We start from the raw sequence: 17658 nt of genomic DNA, 5'->3' as shown, positions 1-17658 counted from the left end.
TAGTTTCTAAGCTTGTTAAAGAACTACTTCAGCATCTGTTTGAATATAGTTATTACCATCTTAAAACATAGATAAATCTAACGAAATATAAATAAATATTTAAATGGGTTATTCTACAGTTTGATTAGAAGTAAATGCAAACGCGAATTCTTCAGCACTGTACTTCTTTTTAGATTGGTCTAAAACTAGAATACCCTCTAAAAGGGTAGAAAGAACAACAGAAACAAGAGCCACAATCATCATCATAATCACACAGCTAAACAATGCCTTGACTTTGTGCTTGTATTTAAATTATAAGTTTAAAATGTATCTGCAAGATACAACTGTGCAGCAGCAGCGGCGGCGGCGGTACAAAAATAGACATTGCTTTTGTAAATTACCGTTAGCTGTTGGAAAATCAGAAAAAGCGGAAAAAGTGTGGCATGCGCCGCTTGGGAGGCCAACGGCAAGTTGCTGTTGTGCTTGGGCGTTCATATTGCTGTTGTTGTTGCTGGTGTTGCATGTTGCTGTTGCACTTTGTGGGGGTCGCCGACGGCATCTCTGTGATGAATGCAACCAAATTGAGTTGCCTTCGCTGCTGGATTTGCCTCAAGTTGTTGTTTATCGCCTCTACAGATCCTAAAGTATTTTTATACCCTTGAAGTGGGTAATTTGATTTGGGAATTAGGTTTGAAGCTGCATTGAAAGGAGTAATTTGGAAGCAATAAAGTTTTACTACATCTGATAAAAAATTCAGATCGAATTCATGGAAGTCGGATGCTTTAAGTTACAAAAAAATCTCGAGCCACTTGTTGTAATAGAGCAGTCTCCTTACTTTAATCTATAATACTTTTCCTTGATAAAATATTATAAAGATAAGACTCTTATTACATAAAAAGATTATTTATTTCTAACAGCACCCTCATTTCCATATCATCACTTGTTTGCATTTCCTTGAATTCCCATCTGATATAAGCTTTGCACTAAGTTAATCATCGTAGAGTTAACATATCTCAGGAATGAGTAATCCAGTCAGTGACTTTCCATTTGAATGTGGTTGAGCACGGCCGTTCAAATTTGCCCAAGTAATTTCATTTCCATATCTATTTTTATTCAACATCTCGGAATGACCAGCTCTTTCACGTTTGCCCTTATAAGGTTCTCCAGGTGGATTAAGCTCTATCGGTTACACCATTTCATGAAATTGTACTGTCAATCAATTGGCAGCTTTCAAAAGTATCTTAAATTTCATATGTTTATGACCGCAAATTTGGAATCAAAGAAATGCCTGTCAATTGGTTTCGCCCACACAAAAAAACTGTTTAGGCTTTGCAGATCAAATATTGCTACACTTGGGGAAACATAGATAATTTTTTGGAGTTACAAATATTAGCAACGTAGTTTAAATTTTAACATCTGAAATCCTTTACTTATAGTAGACAAATTTGTTGATCATTCTTTTGTAATAAAGTTAGTTTAATAAGGAATAGCTTTTAAGCAAACAACTGAATAAGTCATCATATTTTTTTTGCTGTGTACCCGCACTTCTTTAAGAACTTGTTAACTCAACTCGGCGACTTCTTTGGCGCTTTAAGTAGTTCATTATTCCGCAGTGGTCGAGCATCTGTGTGAAATTAGCATGAGTAATGCCCCCAGATACTTTGTGTATCTGATTCTGATTCTGTATCTGTATCTGCATGTGACTAGAGAACGCCAAGGCACTTGAAAAGTAACGGATGGTGTCCATCCACTTGCTCGGTTTATGTCTCATTTCGTTGGCATTTATTTGGCTGTGGTTTTAGCCGACTTCACGCCGATTTATTGACTTACTGACTGGCGGCCCGGTCAACCGGTTTACATTCGCTTTGGTTATTTAGCTGCTGAGATCCGAGAGCCACCTTTTTGGCCCCAGCAGCTTATCAAACGTCACAGTTTTCTGTGTGTGTGCTGGCCAATTTTTGCCATTTGGCCTGCCTGCTTAATCATAATTTCATTTTGGCTTGGTTTTTTCTCCTTCTTGGGTATTTCAAACAGCATTTAAAGTGAATTCCATACAGTGACGATCTTTAGCATGACTTAATTTCGTTTCTAGGAATCCTAATTTTTCGCAAAGCTCCATTGATTTATGGACTATCTGCCTTGTCTCCCCCGTTTTGTTTAATTTTTTCTCGCTTTCATGTTTGTTTTGTTTAGGGCACTTCCGTTTTATTGATAACTTGATATTTTTACCAACTGCGATGTTTGCTTTTTATCGCACTTAATAAGCTGGCCAAACTGTCGTCAGTGAGTCAGAGTCAGAGTAGCTGAAATGAAATCATGGAGTGTCGGAGGGGGGATCATTAGCCACATGCGGTTCCAGGGAACACGTACAAGTGCAACGTGTTAACGGCTTTGTGCCATGTGCACTGATTTTTTTTTTGGGTTGTGAGGGTGTGGTACGTATAATGAGAAGTCTGACTTTAAACGTGGTCAACTGGAAATTGTGAACAACGGCCAGAAGGCAAAGTTCGGACAAAGAAACTTGAGAAAAGTTTAGAAATGGGAAAGAAATTTACTAGCTGTCTAATATATTTCTAGTTTATCGTGAGCTTAACTTAACGCAAAGTTAGTTGTGGAAAGAATGTGCCAGTTTAAGCCCAGTTTAAAATAAATAAGAAAAATTGCTTAAGGCGCATTACTTTAAATTGCTCTAATGCTAAAGAATATTTCTGTTTCAATGCGATCTTGTATTATTATAGTAGAATGCTCTTTGATTCCTAGATTTGAGTGCACTGTTTTATAAATAAATCTTATCAGATTTGATTCAAAATTCTACAGCACTATATTTTGTTAATCTGATATCAGAACCCATGTTTCTAAATCAACATTTATACAATCTCTCATGATCTAAGTACACATAAACGCGTTGGCATCCAAACAAACAAATAAAAATACAATTTCCGCAATGTTTATAAATGTTATTTTTGGGGCTTGGCTCCCGTTAGTCTTCCGCCCACACAATAAAAACAACGACGACAGCCCACAGTTGTCGTATAATTAACATTTTTCATAGCTGGGCGAACTTTGACCCAATTACGGGGAACTCGAGAAGGAAGCGCATGAAGAGATGGATTGAGGAGGCGGTGGATTGGAGGAGGGGCTTCAGTTTGAGACAGACAAGTGCAGACAGCAAGATACAATACATATTTATGAGCGAGACATGATAATAAAGCACGCAAGCAAATAAATGGGGGAAAAATGAGAAAAAAATACTACTAAAATTAACCAACGGCGCAGGCGCAGCCAGGCAGAAAGAAGCAGAAGCTGAAGAGGCAAAAACTGCAGTGCAGGGCAGTCAATAAAAATAAAACACGACAGGCAAAACATGCAAAATACATTAAAGCCAATAAACAAATCAAGCAGGAAGCCAAAGCAAAAAGCAAAAGCAGCAATAGGAAAAGGCAGAGAAATACAGAGAAGAAACTATATAGACACAGACTTCAGACCCCATAAAAGAGGCGGCAATTAGTGCACGCGTACCCAAAAAAGCATAAAAGGCTCTCTCAATGTCACACAGCTAAAAAGTGCCGAAATAACAAAAAAAGTAATTATTACGCAAATAGTATTTGTTGGGTAGGCTCCAAAACACATTTAAACAAAACACAAGTCATTGACACGTTCCCACAGTGGGTACACACAAAGAAAAACTAGATATATACTTAGGTTTAGTGTACACTCTTTAATCTAATCTTTGACAAGATATTTAATCTAATTCAGGGAGCTATATAAAAATATATGATATGTGACCAATACATGTAAGGACTGTTTTCTGAAATTTTATAAAAATATTTCTTTATAAGGATCGGTTTTGAAGAACTTTTAGATCATAAAAGTTGTATTGTAAAGTTTAAAATTATCTAAAAATATGTAAGATTAAGTTTTACATAGGATCTTACTTTAAGATCTTACAAGCTATATTTAAAAATTTTTAGTCACCCAGATTTCTGTGATTCTACTTCAAGTTCTAAATATATTTTATTATATTTGAAAGTTCACTTCATTTTTTGTAGTGCAGTAAAGTCTCCTTTCTCTTTCTCTGCTTTACAAATATTTAAATGATTCCTCTCTGTATCTGTATCTTTACCCATTCCCTGCATTTTCTGCGCTATTTCTCGCTCATTGTATTTTTAGAGGTTCACTAACTTTGTGTTTGCTCTGTATTTTTGGTTTTCAGTTTTCAGTTTGTCGGATTTCTGATTTCGGGCTTTCTGCTTCGCTTTGTTCGCTTAATTAAATCTCTAGCCCTGACACTTTTTTCATTGACAAGGCAACCTGTATGCTCCCTTCCCCGCTCTTTTTTTTTGGCCAAAACAATAAATGGGATTTTGGGTTTACGTTGTGCGTTTTCGAGTGTTTTCGCAAAATGTGAAAAACAAAAAGAAAAGGTATATTTCGCTAGCCGCAGCAATACATGATGGGAAAGTCTTGGAATCAAAGTCGAGGTGTTGGGGGTTTCGTAGAGCTGGAATATGGCATATAGGTATAGATATATATGTGTGGGCACCCAGTAACGACCTTGGGAACTTGCCTCTTCTTCTTTAACGCCCGGTGAGTTGGTGTCGAAGCTGCTAAGTTATGCATTTTTTATAATCTGTCTGCGTGGGTTGCTGTTTTTTTTTCATTCGTTTATTTTTTGTTTGCTTTTCAGCTTTTATTTATTTTTTAACAACTTTTGTTTTTGGCTTAAATTATATATGCATGTTGGAAGTTGAAAATTTATCACTTTCGAAGGCGGCGTGTGAAATTTTTGTGGTCTGCCTTCTCCAACAAAGTGAAACCACAAAAAACTATTAAAAACAAAAAAAAGGTTGATCAAAGGTCGGGGTTTCGGGCATTAGGAAAAGCAAAACAAATGTTGATTTGCTAATTGGTTCATTAAGAATACCAGGAAAAGCAGCTTAGCAAGTATTTGGAAATGTATTTTATTATAAAATATAGAGTTCTGTTTAACAGGGGAATCCATGTTTTGTTGTTTGCTTATCCAAAAGAGTATGATTCACTTAATACAGCAAATGGCTTGCAGTTTTTTTAAGGGTTGTATGAAGAATTTGGAACTGATATCATATGATCTCTAAAAACATTACAAAATTCGGAAATATAAGGGCTTTCAAAATATATTATCAATATCGTAAATAATATGATTATGTTGCTTTTATTAGGCTATCATAAAAACCAAATTAACTTTTAACACATTGGATCTCTTGATTCGATCTTAAACCATTCCGAATTGCTTTTTTTCCATGCTGATGGACAATTGACCTACTTTTCCAAATAAACTTTGAAACCATATGACCAATAACCGCCCACAAATCAGCAAATAAGATAACTCTCTTTATCTTTATGTTTGGCCATTATTCAGCAATTGCCACAAGTATGCCTGTTTTGTGTTGCTTACAAGGTTAACTTTGGCAATAAGCAAACGTTTTAATATGTATGGCTCGATTAAATATGCAAACATTTCGCTGATTACTCAGAGATTGTTTTTATGGAATTTCATGATTTGGTTGGCCACTTTTCGGGCATATTTAGTTTTGTTTCGCCCCGTCTATTTTTTTTGCTGTTGAACAATTAATTTATGAGTGAAAGTTTTGTTATTTTGCATGCATAATTTGCTGCAAGCAAGAAAGAAAAGCCTTTGTCTTTTCCCAGCCGAAAGGGAATTGAACTTATCTAACTGATGATATGGCCCTAGCTTCTTCAAAAGCTGCTGGCGGACCCTTATCTCCATATTGACTTACAATGTGACATCGGAGTATACATATAGTATTGTCCCATGTAATTGTGCCCACAATCTGTGGAGGGAAAAGCTGAGAACAAAAAGCGAACCCGTTGACCCGCAGTCGTATTGCGGCTGGAAGTTTCTGTTTTCGAGACCTCCCTATCTATATTTCCGCTTAATTCATTTAATTTCCAATTACCGAAATGGGGATCGCAATTTGACAGCTCTTAGGGGACACACTTTTGCTCTCAATTAATTAGAATATAAACCCGGGAAGTAATAATACACAAAACACACCCTTATGTGATGAGGAACTTTTGAAAGGAAACCGGAAAATGTTGACACGCAAAAGTGACGTCATTATCACAAAATACATTATTTGTATTTTATTTTATTATATACATATATGATGTACACACCCATTTGAATACCCCATATTTGCCCAAATTATCTTTTGACACAATTTCATCGTGCGCTTATCTCTTGGCAAATAAACACTTTGGCAGTCAACAATAAAAATAGATTCAATGAGTCAATTTTCAAGGTATTTTCCACTGATAAGGAAATTGGCCCATGCAAATTGTTTTTGTGATTGCCAGGCGACTAATGCGTGGCAAAACTAATGAATAACCAATAATTGTGCTGGTAATTGATTGTGAAATGGGGGAGAATTGTTTCGATTACGAATGTGGGCAGTCGGAAGTGGGTATAAAAAATGGTTTAGGGATTATTAAAGGGTTCGGAAATCTTTTACAAAATAATAACCTCTTAAAAGAGATCTAAAATTTTGTAAAATATAAAAGGATGTAATGATAGGATGTATGGCATGTTTAATCGATTTTCTTTGAGTTCAAAATGGGTTAAATTTCCTTGCTAAATTTATTCCCTGGCAATTTGTCTAGACAGGTGTTTTGCGATGTCCTATAAATTTTTAAACCGTAAATGCCAAAATTACATTTGCCCCAGCACTTTGGATCCAAAAATAACTGGCACATCAAACAACAAACTTTGACTAACTAGGTTAACCAGGTGGCGGAGGCTATGGCAGCAGCAACCTGGCAATAACACAAAATGGAAAGCTTTTTCAAACACTTTGAACTCGGTTTTTTCCGACGCTCCACTCGAACTCCCTCACTCAGACACACTCCTCTCTCCTGACGGCTGGGAAAATTCAATTTAATGAAATGCAGCCAAGTGCTAAAAAGCCTGTTAAGTGGTTCAATGAAAGAGCGAGAGGGAAACGTAGCTGATGTGGGGGGGCAAGTTGGGTTGTAAATGCAACTATTGGCCCGGCTAACCTTTGACCCACACCACCGACCCACGGCGATTGACTCTCGGCACACAGCGGCGGATAGAAAAGCACTTCGAACGCTGACCAATTGTGAGCCATATATATCTGGGGATAAATTTAAACAAAAATTTCAAGCACTATTTCTCCTTCAATTGCCGTTTTATGAGCCAGCTGCAAACACTCGCACACCAAACGAGATGTGGAAACTTGGATCCAGATTCCAACTACAGTGGAACCTCAGGTTGCACTTTCCTAGGCCAAAAGATCCGTATTGTGAAAGGGTTCAAAAATGTTTAGAACTTGAGAATGTTTAAATTTGTGAACCATTCTTAATAATAATAAACTGAAAAGGGTATTGAAAGACATTTAATTCCATATTTTGAACCTGCGATCATATAATCGTTTTAATATTTGGATATGGAGTATTATGAACTTTATATTAAATAAACCAACTAAATATTTTCCAAAGTGTTCAAAACTAAATATATTTTCCCACTTTAATACAGTTTTTCCTAGATACAACAAATAATTTGATCTAAACTAAGAATGATACTAAATCCTAACAAAATGTTGTAGATGTTCCACTGTTTTCCACTCTCGGGAGGGGTATACTTAAAAGTTTTTAAACTGCTCGCCGGGGCAACACAACAAAAACTTTGATTACCCGAGTTAATTAACGAAACTAACAACAATTGGTAATTGATGAGCGCTAACCTTCCACCTCCCGCCCCGCTGCCCTCTTAACCCCACAACAGCCCACCTAATCACCTTTCAAATGGAGTCTACAAATTTGCACACTGATCAACTGGCAGAGAAAAAAACCGAAATGTATAAAAACTATGCACAAATGTTGCGTAAGTTGGCCAAACGCAGCTGTGAGTTGCACTGGTGCTCCAAACTGGAGGTTCCCAGCTCTGTGGGCCAGTGGGGCAAATTGGAGGCTGTTGCCACTCGGTGGGTTTTTGGGTTGGTGGGTTACTTATGATACCACGTATATACATATATATTGTACCTTACTTGACGCATCGCACGGGCGTGGTGCTGTGGTTTTCTATTCGTATTCGAGTTGTAATTGAATTGCCTGTGCGGCTGTGTGGGAGCTCCAAGATTCAGTTGGATTCAGTTGCCACAATTAATATGCCCACAAAGCTCAATGAAAGGTGCCAGGCAGCAGAAGAGAAGAAAAAATGTGGCAGTACAATGCGGTTTGGTTTCCTTTCGGCTTCATGTGGTTGGGACTCTTTGGCTTTGGGTTACCCAATACCATCGGCAGGTGGGTGGATCCAGTTCCATGTCGTTGTCGATATAATTTGCATGGAAATGGGAGTAGTGGAACGGGAAGTTGGGACAGAATCTAGTTTATGAAACCATCATAAATTAATAATAAATGACGGTCATATATGTGCTAACTGGAAATATCTTTAATCATATTCCTAGTTCTAGTTCTAGGATCTCCTGTGATCTTTATGTCGAGTCATTTCCCTTCGACGACCTATATCTTAATTTTCCATTTTCCTTGATCCCAGTTCTCTGCTAATCTATTAAAACATTTCCATTTCCTCTTTTATATTCCTCTGTACCATCGTATGGAACACATGTTTGCCCGGTTCATCAACAACAGTGGGGATTTCTGGCCTTATCGCAAACAGAACACCATTTTTTCTAGCTAACTCAACTGTATCTCAATTTTCCCCCGTGCATATAAAGTGTGTATAAAAAGCATTTCCCTTTCTCCTCATCTTTGTATCAAGCGATTTGCGTGCCAAGTTGAGGCAACTTGAAAAACATGTCAAAAAGTTGATCTTTTTGGGCCATTTTTATAGGAGAGGCAAGCACTTGACTGCATTTTTTGCCTCTTATGCAACGTCAGTTTCCGACTTGCGTTTATATATTTATATTTTTTCCCTCCTCTGTTATCAGCCAGCTTGCAGACTAAAATCATATTTTTTCTGTCAGCGTCTGTTGCGAATTTTTCTTCCATTTTTTTCCACTGGGATTTTTGTCGACAATTTACACGACTTGCATAGTTTCCGAAAGGGGGTAGAGTGGAGTTTTCAAAACAAGATATTGCAAATGCTTTTCTTACGTATACTTTGTACGATCCGGTATATACAATGCTTATGAGAATATTTTTTCCGCCTGATTATGCATTTTTATTGTTTTCTTATAGACACTAAGGCGTTTTAGGGCGGACCTGCAGTTTAAAATTAAAGTGGGCTTACTCTTTTGTGGAATTAAAGGATAAAAAACATTAAAGTAAAGTTATTCAAGTAAAGTTATTGCCTTGAATTGAAATACATTGTAGTTAAGATTTGAAGTCTTCACCCATTAAGGTCCACCCTAGCACCCAAGTATCTGTATGTTTGTTGCATATCATCGGGTTGATTGTTTTATTGTTTGGGTTTCTTTTCACGCTTGATTTTATTTGCGCTGGTATCCGTATCCATATCTGTTTCTACAGCCGTGAGTGTGACTGTGAATGTGAGTATGCCCGGTATATCTGACAGATACTCGTGCTCGGTGTGGTAATCATAAACCATCTCTTGTGCATAGGTAGGCAAATCCCAACCCGAATCGGACAGCTGCACCAGTCGACTGAGTTCCATTCCATTGTTGACTTTACCTTTAAAACATTTTCACATTTTGATTATATTACAAATTCAGCGATTTTTCTTTTTTCTTTGGTCGCGGGGGGCTTTATATGGCAAAAGGCTTGTCGTCGTTGTCGGTCGTCGTCAGTTGCTTTGTTTATTTGTTTCTGCGGATTGTTTAGCTCTATTTGCTTTTGGGCTTTTAAGAAGAAACCGAAGGGAGGTGGACAAATGCCTGGGGAGAGTGGGACTGCACTGAGTGATTCACAAATATTTTTCTTTGTATTAATTGCGGCAATCATCTTTCTTCTTCGATTACATAGATGTGTAGCTCGGGGGGGTATTTTGAACTCAGTCAAAAATCAATGACGACCATTTCCTGGTAATTGTACTTACAACACCTGCTAGAAATTTCCCCATCTCTCTGATTTATATTTTTTTGAGCCTGTCTAATCGATTTCTCTATGCACAATTTCACAAGTCAGGCTCCATTAGTGCATGTCATTAATTTGCATAAAATCTGCAGCACAGTTAGAATCTGATGATGATGATGCGATGATGGCCAAGATATTCTCCAGCTCCTCCCGCTCCGTTTGAACCTTTTTTTTTTTAATAACTTTTTGATAGAATCTAGCCAAGATGTAACGCCTCATCTAACTAATCAATAAGCGGAAAGAAAATGACTGGTTTTTGCCAAGAGTTATGGAATACACTAGAAACCAAACCATTAGGAACAATTTAGTTTTGAAAGATTTCGGTCTTACCTAATCTTCTAATTTAATCTTCTAAAGAACGCGAATTCTTGAGGTTCCCGAAAAGTAGAAAATATGTTTTATTTAGAAAACTAATAAACTGAAACCCATAGTCTTCCATAAATCACTTAACAAAAACATATATAAACAAAACCAACATAACCAACCTATAATAGTGCCTAAAATACAGCCATCAACCTGAAGCCATTACAGATATAGATCATCGAAACGATAGAGTTTCCAAAGTGTTTTCCCCGTGGGTTGCAAACTAGAAACCAAATCGTAATCACCCTCTTAAAGAGAACATCGAAGAGCCGACGGGCAACATTTCATACCATACCATAGCCGCATCGTCATCTTCATCGTCTGACTATCGTCACTTAAATTGTTATCATCTCTCGTTAAGCATTTTGATTTATGGATGGGGCCGCAGCATGATGCTCCTGCTCACTCAATTAAAACTGTATTAAATGTAAAATGACTTTAAAAGCGGCTTAGGCGACACGACAGCCGCAACGGGGATGCGATGGCAGCTGATGCTTGGAGCACTTTTTAAAACAGGAACCGGTTGGTCAGGACAACTCAATCTTGGCCGAAAGAAGGGAGGGGGGTGGAGAATAAAAAACAATTTGCGAGTTTGATTAAAGTGGCAGGCTAATTGAAACTAGTTGGGGTTGGGTCTAAATACCAGCTCTAAACGCCAAAGATGCAGGCGGGACTTGAAAACTTTAGGCAAATAATTGGAGCTCTTCAATCTCAGACCAAGTAGTTTAAACTGTCACAAATTAGAAAGTAGAGTTCTTGATTAAAAGAGTTTTATTCACGGGGATATAACACTCCAAAACTATAGAAGTCAATGACCCTTAAAAGGGACATACGTTGGTTTACAGATTTAATGGTTTATCGTAAAATATACAATCTTGAGAACAGACTGTTTATTTGAAACTAAGAATAACGCAGACGTTTTATGTTTACTGAATGGAATCATTTATTCTAAAGTGTTTAACCTGAAATGTATAGTGCTAAAGATAGATTTACATTAAGTTACGAATAAGTATTTATACTTGAAGATTGTTTACTCTTGACCTTAAAGTCTGTAAGACTATTTCGAAAGAGGGAAAGACCTTACTCAACCTCAAGTGTTCTTTGAACTGGAGTACAAAACATTCCGGCAGTTGAAATCCTTTTTCTCAGTGCCTCAATCTTTTTTTTAGACTCCCCTTCCAGGCCTTGAATTAGTCACCTTCGTGGCGCTCTTGAATAGATATTTGTGGCATGTTTACCTTAACTACTTGACACTCTGATTGAGCAGACACATTACCCCACTCGAGGTTGATGCTCCTCTCCAGACAGAGTTCTCTGCCCTCCACTTGCTCCTCCTCTCTCTCTCCACGTTGCGTTCTATTGTTTGATTCCATTGGAGTCGATGCCGATGATGCTGTTGCGGCTGCTTTTGTTTACTTAATCACTTTTTATGCGTCGCAGTTGGTTGACGCCCGGCGGGGGCTGGGAAGGCGTCAGAGACCCACAGACCATATAAAATATATAGAATATATGTATAGCGCTGCACTAGCCAACGCCTCCATGGTCGTCGTCAGCGTCATCGTCTTGTTGTCGTCGAGAGCATAATGGAGGGTGCTGAAGTGCATTAAACAGCCTCAATGCCGTAATGAACCGAGTTCTGGAACAGCCAACCCGGCCTGACCTCGATCATTGCCAATGCTCATGACCAACTCGGTTCAGATTCTCGCTGGAGAAGTTCTAAGCTTTTAAATATTCAAAGACAATATTTCCGCATTTCATTTCCTAGTAAAAATAAAGAAAGACAAATGATTAGCCTATAAATACCATACATTACATTAGTCTACATTTCCAAACCAGTATATTTCATTTCATGACTTATATGACCGATAAGAAGAACAATTCGTCATTTAGTTTCATTTTTTTTCTTGCTACGATAATTTTAATATCAAACATTCGAGAAAAAAAAAATTATTTATAAACAAACATATTCCTCAAATGTGGAACGAGTATATATAAGTGATATATAACTACTTGAAACTTGTTTCTAAAACAGCTTTTTCTTCCAAAGCATCAAAAACTTTAGTAAATAACAGTTAAGAAGCATATTAATGGTAACGATTACTCACCAAACACTTACATTTTTCTTTCACAGGGCCGTCACACGAAGACTGGTCAATTGGCTGCCATAAAGGTGATGGACGTCACCGAGGACGAAGAGGAGGAGATCAAGCTGGAGATCAATGTGCTAAAGAAATACTCGAATCACCGCAACATCGCCACCTACTACGGAGCCTTTATCAAGAAGTCGCCGCCCGGGAAGGACGATCAGCTCTGGCTGGTGATGGAGTACTGCGGTGCCGGATCGGTCACGGATCTGGTCAAGTCCACCAAGGGTCAGAGCCTGAAGGAGGAGTGGATCGCGTACATTTGCCGCGAAATTCTGCGGGGCCTGAGCTACCTCCACTCGAACAAAGTCATCCATCGCGACATCAAGGGGCAGAATGTGCTCCTCACAGACAACGCCGAGGTGAAGCTGGTGGACTTTGGTGTGTCCGCCCAGCTGGATCGCACGATAGGCCGGCGCAACACATTCATCGGTGAGTTAAATGAGTCACCTGCAACTGTCGATCGACCTACCTGCTAAACTGGCTTTCTGTCTCCCCCTCTCTCCCCCCCTTAGGTACTCCCTACTGGATGGCCCCCGAGGTCATTGCCTGCGACGAGAATCCCGACGCCACGTACGACAATCGCTCCGATCTGTGGTCCCTGGGCATCACCGCTCTGGAGATGGCTGAGTCACAGCCCCCGCTCTGCGATCTGCATCCGATGCGCGCCCTCTTCCTGATTCCGCGCAACTCGCCACCCAGGCTTAAATCGAAGAAGTGGTCCAAGAAGTTCCACGGCTTTATTGACACGGTGCTAGGTGAGTCATCTGCTTTAATGGTCTCCTCTTTGACTCATCCTATTCACTTATCATAATCCCATAAGAACCATAACTAATCCCTTGACTTTGCCAACAGTTAAGGACTATCACCAGCGGCCTTACACCGAGAACCTGCTGAAGCACGCCTTCATCAAGGACCAGCCCACAGATCGCCAGGTGCGCATCCAGCTGAAGGATCACATCGATCGTTGCAAGAAGCGCAAGCAGGAGAAGGAGCGCGAGGACTATCGCTACTCGGGCTCCGACAACGACGACGACGAGCCGCAGCTGGCCGGTGAGCACAGCTCCATTGTCCAGGCACCGGGTGGCGACACGTTGCGCCGCAACTTCCAGCAGATCCAGGAGGGTCGCCTGGCCGCCGAACAGCAGCAGCAGCAGCATCACCTGATGGCCCAGGCACAGGCTCAGGCGGCTGCCGCCCATGCCGCTGCCCAGGCTCAGGCGCAACTCCAGCAGCAGCAACAGCAGGCGGCGGCAGCAGCAGCGGCAGCCCATGCAGCGCAGCAGGCTCAGCAGGCCGCCCAGCAGCAGGCGCAGGCCCAGCAGCCACAGGCCAATCGACAGCCGAAACCGCCATCGGTAAGGAACCACAAGATTATTTGGGGTGCTAATTAAAGCGATGTGCAAAGTTATGTCAAAAACTGTGATAAGGCGTGAATTCTTTAGATCTCAATGTAACAAAAATATTTTTACGACTGTTTGAAAGCGCGAATTTTTCAGTCCTCGAAGTTCTCAGTTCTCAATGATAAGTCATCACATAAATATTTTCAAAAATGATTGAAACCGCGAATTATTTGGGGAAAGCATCATAAGAAACAGCGAGTTCTTCAGATTTTAGTTGTACTCAGACATTTTATTATATTTATAGTAAGATGATAATTCGTTTGGAATGGGGATTGTAAATATTTCAAATACAAATGAAATTAAACCTCTGCCAATTTCCATTACAGCGCCAGCAAGTTGAGGAGCCGGGTCCGCCGGCACGACCGCCACAGCGCCTGATCGTGGTGCCGGATCCGCCGCACGCCAATCGGCCATTGCCACCGACCCCCAAGTGCGGCGAGCCGGCGGGACAGACGCCGCAGCAGCAGCAGCGCAATTCGCAGAATAACTTCAAGCCATCGGTGCGTATCGGGCGTAGACTAACAGCGAAAGGGCAGGGCCGATAAGGCGGCAATCGGGAAATCCGATCTCATGGGGAGGTCTCCAGAGCAATGACTTTCATTGGGGAAAGCATAATACCGGCTTATATTGGGGCAACTCCCCAAGGATGCTCTGTCTGTACCCCGTAATTTGAAACCCCCGCCCTTGATGTAGTTAAATGTTTTAGTTTAACCCATATTTATAAACCATGTAAAAGTCGATACCATACCATATCTTATCCTAATTTATATCTCTTTTATTTTCATGTTTTGTGCGCCTACATAATCTATAAATATAAATATATATACGTATACCATATACCAATATGCATTGATAACCCGTATATATTATATGCGTAACTCTCGATTTATGATTTGACTCATGTGTACATCATCCCGTTGCGCCGTTAAACCAACGTATGATTTCCGAACCGCACACGATTACAACAAAACAAACACTTGATATTAATAAAAACACAACAACAATCATGACTACAACAACAACAGTTACCACCAAGGAGACCTGAGGTATGTCCTACGATTTTCAGTTCAAGCCTGTCGCATCTTTTCCGTTTTGTTTACTGCTTGAGTTTCCTATAAAGTTTGCATACATTAAAATATAGAGTGCGTTTCAGAACTAATTTTGATCAAATTGAAGTATTTCTTAAGATCGTATTAAAATATTACCCAAAAGTTCTGCAACGATCTCTATTCGTCGAATGTTTTCCATGTGTATAACCCCAAAAATCCCCCTTTTTGGACCTAAGTCAAAATTACTGTAAAGGAGGTACACAAATCCCACCTCGTAACTCTCGAAACCCAAAATCAACACCTTTTGCACGTGCCACTTGAGAACTAAACTTCCAAAGCCTAAATATTCCATAACTCAACCGATTGACTAACCCCCCAAGTAGATTGATACCTGGAGCATAGAGTTTCCTGTTTGATTGATGCGTTTCTAATGCTGTTACGGCGTAAAGTAATATGCCGAAATGGGAATATACATCCACCTAACGTAGATAAAGACTAACAACCGAGCTTTCTAACCGATTCTATGTAATGCTCTGCTGGATCCAAAAACACTTTTTTCGCCTGGCGTGTGTTAGATCGTTTTTATCTATAAGTACCGTATCGGAGGAAAACCAATCTAATGCTCTCTTACTTTTCGTTCCCATTCCCCCTCTCAAAAAATAAAACGAAAATCCGAAAAACTGTGGTATCATGTGCAATTCAACACACACCCAACCAAATACACAACACAAAAACTACACACACACAAATCCTCCTGCCCCTGAAAAACAAAAAAACAAATGTATTGTAAAACTGTAGGATCATTTGGATGTGTTAGCAGCACAATTAAGTGAATTGGGCGTGGTCTTCTCCCAACAGCCACAGCCGCAGACAGCCGCCGGTGGCCAGGGATCCCAGCAGCAGGCACAGCCGGAGGCGCCTCCTCGCAACAATCGCCAGTCGAGCGGTCTGTCCTCCTCGGGAGGATCGGCATCTGGAGGCGGTTCGTCCAAGCCGGCCGCCGCACTGCCACAGCAGTCGAACAATCATCTGGGACAGCCGGTGAATCCGCTGGATCCGTTGGACAGCAGCGATTCGGACAGCGAGCCGGATGAGCCCAACGATCGGGCCAGGAACGATGGAACCCTACTGGCCAGCGATCCGCCCAAACCGCTGTAAGTACAACCGCAAAGAAGGGGCGTGGCAGTTTGCAGCAAAATTCCACAAATCGAAGATGCAAAAGTAGTTCACAGTTGAAAATTAAAAAACACTAGGGACCGTAATCAGGAATTTGTTAAGAATGTTTACTTTTTAATTGTATTCCAATGATATAGTATACCTCGAGTTCTTTAAAGTATTTTATTTAAGAAAAATATAGTTAACAACGTAAGCATCTGAGATATTATAAATATTCCCCTTGAACTAAAGTACAAAATCAATGTCAGCCATAGAATGGAATAATTATTTCCGGTCATAAGATTATCGCTATAAACATTAGTCTAACTTGATAGTAAAATAAATTTCAGTGATTAGGCTGGTATAATATAATATAAAACCTATTTGCGGTCCCTGATTAGGAAGAACACATCATCTCTCTCTCTGAATACTAACCCGACTTCACAACATTCTTGTCTCTCACTTATTTAAACACCCCATTAATTACACCCCAACCACACCCACTACACCCAAATGGAAAACCCACTCCCATTTCATTTCCATCGTCAACAACGATTTGCCGCCCCTTTTTTTCGTTTTCGATTTGTTTTTGGCTTTTCTTTTGGTTTTCGTTATGTTCAGACCCGAATTTTCATATAGACCCGGTTTGGGACCCGTCTCCGAGGACGCCAATACGACAACGCCCCTGAGTCATGGCAGCGGTGGGCCGCCCAACCGCCCACTGCCACCCACGCCCGATGACGACGATCAGGCCGGAGATCGAACTTTGATCATGAAGCGCGTAAGTTGCACCACCCACATCCCCCCGAAACCAACTTCTATATCCTTACATATATGCGTATGAATCTTTGTTTAGTTTAGTTCTTAGTTTTGATTTCTTCCGATGAGATGCAATCAGTGAGGGCTAGAGCAGAATGAGCCATAGGAAGAATATGCATTGTGAATCGGTGACAATTGTACAAAAAATATGTAAACTAGCTTTTGTAGGGTTAAAGGTCTGCCAACCCAAGCAAATTAAAAACAATCTATAGTTTAAAACTAAATCTCAAACAGAGTAATATAAACTAAGTTCAACCTGGTTGTGGTTCTCTAAATTAAAGAGTTACTTAAGACTAGCCTAAAATATGATTTGATTTTCCTACTAAATTTATATGAATTTAAATTAATCTTGATTTGATCTATATACATATATATTTTTTATAGTAATTTAATGGCGTAAACAGTGTGAAATCTTTTTCGTGAATTTTTCTTTCTTTGTACAAATTTATTTTCCAAATTTTCGTTACCAACTTTTTTGTATATTTTGATTGAGCCATGTGTGATGTTTGCAAGTTTATAAACATTAATGCACTGGTGCATAGAATGTTGACACGATCGAAATATATTGTACATACATATGAATATATATGCACATTTGCACACACACCCCATATATCTTTCGAATACTTGGGTTTGCTATATATATATTTCTGGAATATCTGCAATATTATA

At 39.7% G+C, this 17658-nt stretch overlaps 2 protein-coding genes across 17 annotated transcripts in view; one reads left to right on the top strand and one right to left on the bottom strand.

Moving 5' to 3' along the window:
• RpL8 (ribosomal protein L8) overlaps positions 1 to 17658 on the bottom strand; it is a 107488-nt gene that overhangs the window by 11591 nt on the left and 78239 nt on the right. The gene's annotated exons all lie outside the window — the stretch shown is intronic.
• The window catches only part of msn (serine/threonine-protein kinase msn), a 34798-nt gene that overhangs the window by 8830 nt on the left and 8310 nt on the right, over positions 1 to 17658 (top strand). For 6 of the 14 annotated variants that reach the window (XM_065865135.2, XM_065865132.2, XM_065865130.2 and 3 more), the window contains exons 4-10: positions 12548 to 12992; positions 13076 to 13318; positions 13416 to 13918; positions 14290 to 14463; positions 14989 to 15009; positions 15811 to 16166; positions 16789 to 16948. In XM_065865135.2, coding sequence (XP_065721207.2) covers positions 12548 to 12992; positions 13076 to 13318; positions 13416 to 13918; positions 14290 to 14463; positions 14989 to 15009; positions 15811 to 16166; positions 16789 to 16948 — 1902 coding nt within the window. The remainder of the gene's footprint in view (positions 1 to 12547; positions 12993 to 13075; positions 13319 to 13415; positions 13919 to 14289; positions 14464 to 14988; positions 15010 to 15810; positions 16167 to 16788; positions 16949 to 17658) is intronic. The other 8 variants (XM_036815110.3, XM_036815118.3, XM_036815116.3 and 5 more) reach the window with 4 other exon arrangements.

Source organism: Drosophila suzukii, chromosome 3 (genome assembly GCF_043229965.1).
Source record: "Drosophila suzukii chromosome 3, CBGP_Dsuzu_IsoJpt1.0, whole genome shotgun sequence".
Taxonomy (NCBI): Eukaryota; Metazoa; Arthropoda; class Insecta; order Diptera; family Drosophilidae; genus Drosophila; species Drosophila suzukii.
This window is presented reverse-complemented; position numbering and strand designations above follow the sequence as displayed.